This window comes from Acanthisitta chloris, unplaced genomic scaffold (assembly GCF_000695815.1).
Source record: "Acanthisitta chloris isolate BGI_N310 unplaced genomic scaffold, ASM69581v1 scaffold248, whole genome shotgun sequence".
In the NCBI taxonomy this organism is placed as follows: Eukaryota; Metazoa; Chordata; class Aves; order Passeriformes; family Acanthisittidae; genus Acanthisitta; species Acanthisitta chloris.
The window spans coordinates 428,502-438,441 of record NW_008688497.1 but is presented as its reverse complement, the minus strand read 5'-3'; the positions used below and the strand labels follow the sequence as shown (position 1 = coordinate 438,441).

The following is a 9,940-nucleotide window of genomic DNA, read 5'->3' as shown; positions in this document are numbered from 1 at the left end:
GAAAGCCGGTCAGCAGCTGGGGAGCTTTGTGGTGCTCTCGGGAGGGAACCACTCCAGCCTCGGGGATCAGCTAGACCCCTCCGAGCCACCTCCCACCCCAGACTTCTGCAGGGGCTACTTTGACGTGATGGGGCAGTGGGACCCCCCCTTCAACTGCAGCTCGGGGGAGTTCATCTTCTGCTGCGGCACTTGTGGCTTCAGGTTTTGCTGCAAGTTCAAGAAGACGAGACTGGATCAAAGCACCTGCACGAACTACGAGACGCCGTTGTGGATGAACACCGGGAAACCTCCTTCCCGCATAGACGACCCTCTGCATGACCCTACCAGGGATAAAACCAACCTCATTGTCTACATCATCTGTGGGGTTGTAGCAGTCATGGTGCTGGTGGGGATCTTCACCAAACTAGGGCTGGAGAAGGCACACAGACCCCAGCGGGAGCACATGTCCAGGTAAGGCTGAGAGCCAAGCAGCAGGATCCCCTTCCCCCCTACCTCCTGCCCAACCCCTAGAGGGGAGAGAGGAGTCCAGGTGTTCCTGCGAAACAAACAACTCCTGCCAGGCAGGCTGCATTCCCCTGCAAGGCGACTGAGAGAGAACAACTTTGCTGAGCACAGATCCTGTGGCTCCCCAAGCCCAGGTTATCAGAGTACATGCATATTGAGGAAAACTAGGAATAATTGTGGAGTCTGCTCAGAGAGTAGTCCCATTTTTATCTGCAGTGCCTGACCCTCTCCCCAAAAGATCCAGTAAGTGCTCCCAGATATACTGTGCATGAATAGATTAAAAGAAAAACAACCCCAAAAATGTGAAACCAGCAACACTGAATTATAAAAAGCCTAATGGATTCCCTCTTCCAACTGTTTCAAAGCTTGGAAAATGTTTTTACTTCTCAACAGAAGGATGTAAACAAATGCCATCTCACCCTCCCTCTCCAGCTGCAAAATGGTTTTGGCAGGACCTTCCCTACTCCTCCAGCCCTTGCAAGTGTGTGAGCTATTTGTAAAATTTCTAAGCTGTGAAAATGAGTCAGGGTGGAAGGGAAGAGGAAGACAAAACGGAAAAGCTATTGTAGAATTTCTTAACATTTTTTCGGTTACTGTTGAGAGGTAAAAGATGGAATATGAAAGTCTTGTCTCATCCATGTACGTGTGTGTTATAACTCTGCATCCACGGTGTAATGGCTGAGTTATATCAAAGAGAACCTCCCCCACCTAGAGTTAGGCATGCTGCGTGCCATCTACTCCACATACTGGCTGCCTAGTGGTGGATAGGCAGGTGGGCAACTCAGGACAGAGCCCAATGGCTTTAACAACACATTCCAAGCCCAGATTGTCACAGCAGTTCAAAATCAAGGCATAACACATTTGTCAAGTTTGCAGCCTGTCTGATTCTTTATGCTAATCCCAGGCACATGAAAGTAAAGCAGATGGGAGAAAGGCATTAAAAAAGGCAAACAGCTCCATTAAGGAGCCTAAATAGATCCCAGCATATTGGGCAACTTTAGTGCCGAAATGCAACAAAAGGATACCTTCTTCTGGATGTGCAGTGTGGCAGAAAGCTTCCTCTTGTCCTGGCTGCTAAAGGTGTAGCTCACAATCTGTAAAGCTTAGATGAAGACGTGTGGCAGAAAGCTTCCTCTTGTCCTGACTGCTAAAGGTGTAGCTCACAATCTTTAAAGCTTAGATGAAGAGTCATCCTTTGAAAGATAGTCCAAGAGATTAACTCAACACATGGAGCCTTATTTTTTTACTGAAGTTTCTGCATGACTTTTTGCTTAACTGCTTATCCTGAAATGAACAGAGAAAGTCACAGAAATACTCCTGCAAATGCATCACCAGTTCACTAGCTGTTACTTGCTATTTATAAACTGGCTGATATAGATACACTTTTACTACTGAGGGGAAAAAGCACATTGCAGAAATTTTAGTCAACTTAACATAGTGTGTCAGTGATACTTCTGCAAAGGTGTTTTTTGTTGAGCAAGGTATGATAATCCTTTAGACATTTTGGCTATTCTCAACAACTAAATAGAGAAAATATATAGGTCCAAATTTAGTTTTTAAATCTTACTGTTAAAATACAGAGATTGTTTGGAAAAAGCTCTCCCCTGTTGCAGGCTCCTTCTGTAGTGTCTTTGTGCAGGTAAAAAGGCAGAGCTTGTAACAGTTACAAAACCAGGACAGAGTGAAGTTGTAGCCCTCCCTGCGTGTTATGGCTTAAACAGGTCCTGTTTCTAGTAGAAATAGTTGCTCTCTAAAGTACTGGTGTGAAGTATTCTGAAAGGATATTCTGTCTTAATTTTTGGAAAGAGAATTATAAGGGGATTTGAAAATCATTTTGATATCCTTCAGTCATGTATGCATAAAGATTAGGTTTCTGAAGTGGTTCTTAGGAAAGGTCATCTGGTACTTTGACCACTTAACCGTGTCTGCGATATGGTACTGTCCTTGCCATGAAAATGTTCGAGTCAGATTATACAGAAACTTCAAAAGTCATGATCACATGGAAAAACAGTCACCCACTCAGTACACATCATAGCTAAGGCACGTTAGGAAAAACTAGAGCTATAGCTTTTTTTTTATTTTTTTAAAAAAGGTCCTCACTCTCCTATTCCAGCTGTGGGATGGTTATGAGTAATTTGAAAAGGAATTACGTTTGTAAATCACTTTGGCAATCTAAACATTTATTAATTGAGTGAAGAATTGAAGTAACCTCTTCATCGTCACATGTGTGTTTAACTCAAATACTCCATCCAAGCTCAGTTTACATTACTAATGTTCTGGAAAAAAAGGCTGCAATGCTTAAAGAAAAATATTTATCTGTTCATACAGTTAATAGTACCAATAATAAATATAATATGTAGCCTGTAGTCATATTCAACTTCTTTTATAATATTCATCACTACGGTATCAAAAAAAGCAAAACAAAAAAGAACACTTCTTATGTTGTTTTTCTGTACTGAACCTTATTAATAAGCAGAAGTGTAATGCATTGAGTGTTAGGTAGGCCAAACCAAAAGTACTAAGTGTTACTCCATTTTGGCTGGCAGCAAGGAGCACACGAGGCTGATTTGTTATCTATTTCCTCAGCTAAGATTGTCTCCTTGCCCTTCCCTAGCCAATGGCTACAACACTTGTGTGACTGAATGGCTGAAACACTTGTATCTTCATTTTTATGAACAAATTCACCTATGAAAAGGATGGTACTGCTTATCAAAAAAGACAGTGCATAATGGCAACTGATTTTTTATGGTGCTGATTTTGAAAGAAAAGTGAACAGAATACAACTGGTGTAAAATATATATTTCCATTTTCAATTTGCTAAAAGTATTTAAAAATCTGAACAAAGACCCGACACATGGGAATAAGAACATTGACTTATAAATAGGAAGCAAAACTGTGCCACACTTATTAATTCCTTGCATTATTTCTTCTTGCAGTCAGTAGATCTGCTGCTGAAGTAAGACACTGGTGTATGTAAGAGTGGTACAATGCTAAGGAAGGAAACTTCACAGTCATGGCAAGCAGAGTTCCTATGCACTCACCTGTCATTAAATTTTGGTAACTACTAAACCAAACCAAACCAAGAACACTCCATTAATTTCACTGAATCTTCCTGAAATATTTGACAATGCAAAAAAGTGTTGGGGAAATGTATTTATTTGGTGAAAACAATCCATAGGGAAAATAATCTCTATTGGGCAAGTCTGTTTAGAAAAAAAAACCTCAAAATTTGTTCTTTTTGGAGAGCTTGTTACTTCCTTTTGTTTTAAGAAAAACAGCCAGGTGTGGCACTGTTGACATTTTCTTGTCAGATTGGTGTTTTTCAGTCAAGCTCCCTTACTATTGGCATGGAACTGTAAATCTGGAAGAGGCAAATGGAGAGGGGAGTACAAGTATTAACTCTACATGAGGCATTTTCTTTTAGACATCGTATGGTAATATTTTGTTTATAAAATTCTCCTCATTTTTAAGTTTGTTACTTGATATTAAAAGGAGATAAATATTCCCTTCAGCTACAGTGTCCAAGAACTAAGCAGTAATAGTAGTATCCAGACAGAGTAACTGCCTTTACCCTCCTGTTTTCTAAGAGAATAAGGAACTCACATTGTGTGTGCTAGCAGATATGGCAAAGGGAATGAACGTGGCAGTGTTGTACACGAAAGGACATAGAATTGATCTGTCTGCTGAAGCAGACCTAGAAGCTCTGTTAGGCATATGAGGGCAGCATGTTCCTGCTGCTTAAGATGATATCAATGGGCCTTCCAGGCTCCATCAGTTACAGTGGAGAATCCTCTCTCAAAAATGAATAGAAAATGAAAAAGCTTGACTTCTGTTTCACGGAGAAGATTTTTTCTGTAAATAAACCTGCACCTTTGTCTTCTTCCCTAATCCTTTGTGGAGAATGTGCAAACAAACCAAGAACTGAAAGGGCAATATTTACAATCATGCTGGTAGGCTATAGCTCCTGGTTTTTGAAGCAGAGATTCCAGCAGCATGTTTAGCAGCTTTCCAAATATTGTGAACCGTCCGAGCTCTTCTTTCTTCCTTCACAGTGTGCTGAGCTCACGAGTGAAGTCTTTTGTTGATCATTCAAAAGGAATGTACCTGGGGCCAAAAATAGTCTGACTTGCCAAAATCCTGAATCCTATGTGTGAAATTATTTCCCTTATGGGTTTTGACCCAGTTTTGGAGGATAATGTGGTGAGTGACCTTTCATGAAGTAACCCATGTTCCAGCTCCTTCAGGCTGGTACCCGCAAGGGAAATGCCTAACTCTACATGCTTTGTAACACCCTAAACCAGTATTATGTGTCCAAAAAGAAAAATCTTATAGCAAGATAAATGCTGAAGTTTTGTGACACTTGGATAGTTGTGTGCCATGAACACCTACCTACCTATGTAGGTAACATCTCTTCACTTTTCTAGGACTGCAATCAATATCAATACATAGGACATAATGATACTGCTACCTGATTAGAGGGTTAACTTGTATTTTGCATGTCCTTAAAAAGTCATTCAGTAGAGTAAAGGTGTAGATTAAGATCTGCTATGTATATATAACTTTTCAGTGGGACCCACTCTAACAATTTTGCCAGACAGTGGACAAAATCTATATGACTATATTTAGGTGAGACAAATGCATGAAGATATTATAACAGTCTGTTGGCCTGTGTGGAATTTTTCAAAGCAAACATCTATTCAAGGATTTTGTCATGTACTGGGGCACAAACCTCCCTTTATCCATTTCATTATATGGGCAAATCCCTAAAAGAACAAAATGCAGGTGCAGCATTTCCATTTTATTTCAATGACATAAGCTGCTGCACATTTTTAACTCTCCTTGACATCAGTGGAGAATATGGAGAAGATCTTAGTTATATGAGCTATTCTGCCCAGAGAATATTGTACAGCTTTGGCTAACAGTATAAACATAGGTGCTGTAGTGTTAAAAATAGAACTTGATGGTGAGTAGTTCCTCTTTTCTTAATTTAGAAGAAGGAGTTGAACAGCTAATTCATTTAAAACCACTTGAAAAAAGCCACCCTAAAATGGTAGAAAACTTAGCATTTTCATAGGCAGGCAGTAGTTAACCTGCCATCATCCAGGGTGTTATTTAAAGTCTACAGTGAACAATATTTACCATCAGATTAAGGGCAACGAGGAAAGCATTTCTGAAAACCCACTCTCACAAAGTTGGGAAGTACTGAGATCTCACAGTTTTAACTCCCACGTTGGAGTTAGGAACTTTCACTTACTTTTCTTCCCTTCCCAGAAATGTGTCCAGCTGCCTCTGGAATTAAAATTAATAATGATGTCAGTAATTTCCTTGCATATATTGACTAGATATTAATGGGTTTGGTCCCCACTTATTTTAAACTGTTTTGCAATATAATGCTTTCCTTTTGCATCATTTTCTACGTGTCTTTCTGAGATCTCTTCTATTGAATTTTTATTATTCTGCTATGTAGGCCAGCTCTGCTATTTCTGCTGTATAAGCACTGCTTCAAATGGGAGCATTACTCTGATACCATTAATCATTTGGTTACTGTCTTCTGACCTTTTACAGTATCAACAGAGTATTCTGTAACATGTTGATCACAACTGTAACTAATATTTTAATACCATAATGTTAGCCATAAGCACAATCAAACATCAGTATTGTTCAGCTGTGTACCAAAGCAATGTTCCTGCAATCTGAAAGCAAGATCCAGCTCAGGATTCCTCTCTGTAAGTTAAATGAAGCTACTTTTTAATAATTAAAAGTGCAGTGCTGCTTGATCAAGAAATCATCATGTCACAGAAGCACCGTGGAGGAGCTAGATGGCAATTGCCATGGCTTTCAGCAGTGAATGTGCTTATTTTTATTTATTTATTAGTTTATAAGCTAGGATTTCTTGATGCAGTATCTGGGACACAGTATATAATTTTGCAGAAAATTAAACTAAACTGGGCACAGTGCCCAGAAAATGTGTCCATGCCCTTAAAAAATAGCTAAAGAGGTCTAAAAATTAAAAGTAGTGAAAGAAAAAGGAGGTAAATAGTGGTCTGTGATGCACTGACCTGAATAGAAAAGATCTGCTTTGAACCCTGAAGACAATGGTAACACATACCATAGCTTTCCTTTGCCTAAGGCTACAGCTCCTGCAGGTGGGCCAATTATTTCCTAGTGCTCAGTAGTTCCACAGGTAGCTGTATGGCACATAGCTAAGGGCTAATCCAGCTCCTGCGGAAGTCAGTCAGGCAAAATAGCTCAGAATCACAGACAGAGTTAGATGTTGCCATGCTGAGAGTTTCAGAGCTTAAAACTTAGTAACTCTGGATCCACAGGGCTGATCCAGGTGTGTGTGCTTATCTGTGTGCCTAAGAATGGACTTACACTCAGCAGGACTCTTGGCAGTGAAACTAGTCCTCAGAAAACACACCAGAGTGGGATGGATCTGTCAGACACTGCCTGTAGCTCTGCAGAGAAAGTCCACAACTAGCATCAGGTTGGGCCTGGCCTGTCTTAGGAATCCTTTTTCTTACTCCCTCTTTGCTAGCAAAAAGCTTTCATCCTGTTTCTGAACTGGCTTCAAAAGAGCAAAGAGTGTTCCTGTACAAGCTTTGTTCCATCTTAATGACTAGGACAGAAGTTAGAAAAGGCATTTTTTATCTCCCATTCTGGATGAGAAAAGCTTAAATCCCTGCCTACTGGATTTCTGCATGGAAATCATGTGATTTTTCAACTTTGGTGACATTTGTGAATTAAAATTTTGAAGACCACTGTGTTGTGTGGTGCTCTGTGTGAGAATTTATTTTGACAGGCCTTGTTGGTAATCTAGGCGTGAAGATAACTAGTTTGTGAAAGGTATAAACATGGGCTAGGTGATGAGGTGCTCAGGTTAACTGAGATGGCAATGTTACTGAGCATATCCAATGGCAGATCTCTACAAGTCTCTACAAGCTTAAATTATGTTCCTCCAAAGCCAAGACAACTAAAGAACTTAGTGTGTTTCTGTGTATTCATGCTAACACCCTGTCTGAGACAACCTAAAAAGAGCCTTAGGTGCGAAGTCTCACAATGAATCTGCTTCCCTGAAGTTATTGTGAAGGGAGCTGGTTCTTCTTGCAGACATTAGGATCAACTGCATCTCGAACTAAAAAAACATATCTTGGAACATATTGGTAATGTCTTACAGATTTTGCAGGTTCATTCATTTTGTTTGGTTTTCAGGGCTCTTGCTGATGTTATGCGACCTCAAGGTCCTTGTACAACAGATCATATGGAAAGAGATCTAAACATTGTAGTACACGTGCAGCATTATGAAAACATGGAGACGAGACCTCCTCCAAATAACTTACGTAAGTTGCATGATAACTTTATCACTCTCTGGAATGCTGGCACTGAAAGGAGCATTAGGGAACAACTGTTGCTGGTTGTCAAATGAGGATCAACAGTACATGGGTTCTTGCAAATTTGAAATAGTCTTTGTCTCAGAATGAGAAATATTTAGAATTTCCTAGTGCAAATAGTGCAACAGTCAGAGAAAGAGATTTTGAAAAGGAAAATTTGTCATTATATTTGTTTTTAATTGGTTGTCTTAGTTGACTAATATTAGTTTTGTATCTTTGCTTCTAACCTGCTGGTTTTGCTCAGCTCATCAACCTTTGCCTCATTTTGTGTTTTGTTATACCAAAATACAAACTGCTATGGTTACAGCCAAATTTAACAAGTTTCATAGGGCTGTAATAGCCACTAAGAAAGTGATCTCATTAGGCTATTAAGTCATAGCCGCTGCTAAAATAATTACATACTATGTGATTTTTACTTTCTCAAGGGAAACATGAGAAGATTATTATTTTAAGTTTTAAATAATACTTTTAGTCAGTATCTCCTATTATGTGCTTGTGTTATTGAAGGCAAGAAGAAAGGGCACCTTGGAGCTTCAGAGGAAATATGGTGACATTTCAAGTGGCTCTGAAGTCTTAAGTAACTGATTTCTCAGTCTGTATTAGGCCACAGTACAGATCTTTCTCATGCTCAGATACATAATTCCTTTTGTGATGAACAATGCCTCTGCAATTTTAATTTGGATATATATTTATGTATCTTATATTCAACTGTATCTTAAATATATACATATATAAATACACATACATGCTTTAAAATATAGATGTATTTAAAAATTCAAGTTCTATATATTTATAAAAGAAAAAGGTATCATTTGGGAAGGTTTAGAAAGGCAGTAGATGGCTTTGTTCTCTGTGCTGAGGTCAATGTAGATGTGCATTTTACTGCAAATATACTTTTACTGCATTGGTGTTTGGATTTTGAAACATTTAAAGTATGTGCATTTGTTTTTTCCTTTTTGTAACTGTAGAAAGCAGAAAATTTGTTTCTATTTGGAGTTTTATTTGGACTGCATTGTACAGTTATTGTGAGATTTTACTGCTTTCTTTTGGTGGAAAGGGTGTAAAAACACTGGGAGAAAGAGCAGATCCCTGTGCTGCAGATCCTGGCACTCCTGGTACCTGCTTTGTGGTAGAGGCTGATGGTGATTGCTTATGCACATCATTACAGAGTAGTAGGGGAGAATTAAAGCTGTGACCTCTAATAAAGGTAGCATGCAGAGTGAAGTGTGACACCTCATCTGTCTGCACTGCTCTCCAGTAAAGTACTTCCACCTGGGCCTGTGCAGTTCTGCTCTGCAGAGAGGGAAGTACATACAGACTGCAGTGTTACACCCCTAATGTGTAAAAACACACCACTGCTGGAGGGGAACTCATGCTTCTCTGTCAGTCAGAGGTGCTCTAACCCTTGGAGCTGAGGTGGTTAACTCCTGAAGGGTTAAGGAGGATGGGAATTTGCACTGTATCTCTCTTTGCTCTGTGTACAAGCTCTTTGTTGTTGTCTGATCCTTCCTATGACTATGTTTTCAAGAATGGTACCTAATGATGAGGAAGTTAGGGCCCTGTCTTCATTTTCTCTCATATGTGAAATGTTTATTCAGAATTCCAGTTACTGAAGGAGCCAGAAAGGAAGGAGATTTTCACTGCATTGATGGTTTCTAGATTTTTGTCATGATCATACTGAGATATTTTGCTTAAAACTCTTTGTATACTACAATATAGACCATAACACAGCTGGCATTTCAACTCATTGTTTCTTGGATTTGAACTCAGATTTAAGCCTTGCTTTTATGACCTCTTGCATATAAATACAACTCAGAGCCACAAAGTTACTGCATCAAGGAAGAGACAGAATCATACATTTAATAGGATGTTGGTTTATCATGACCCCAGACATCCATTCTGCCTCTGTCTCAGAATATTCCCCTCTGGCACAGCTGGAAGAATGATATGTGAAACAGCTCTTGCACCACTGCAATTTACAACTTAGAAGCACTACTGCTGCTTTGGAGCTGTCTTAGTCCATTGGGTAATGTGTAGGGGCAGTC

The 9,940-nt window shown here is 39.5% G+C and overlaps 1 protein-coding gene across 1 annotated transcript in view; it reads left to right on the top strand.

Moving 5' to 3' along the window:
* The first annotated feature begins 6 nt into the window (after nt 1–6).
* The window catches only part of SHISA9 (shisa family member 9), a 175,690-nt gene continuing 165,756 nt past the window's right edge, over nt 7–9,940 (top strand). Inside the window, exons 1-2 of the mRNA XM_009081024.1 lie at nt 7–450; nt 7,717–7,844. Coding sequence (XP_009079272.1) covers nt 128–450; nt 7,717–7,844 — 451 coding nt within the window. The 5' untranslated portion in view covers nt 7–127. The remainder of the gene's footprint in view (nt 451–7,716; nt 7,845–9,940) is intronic.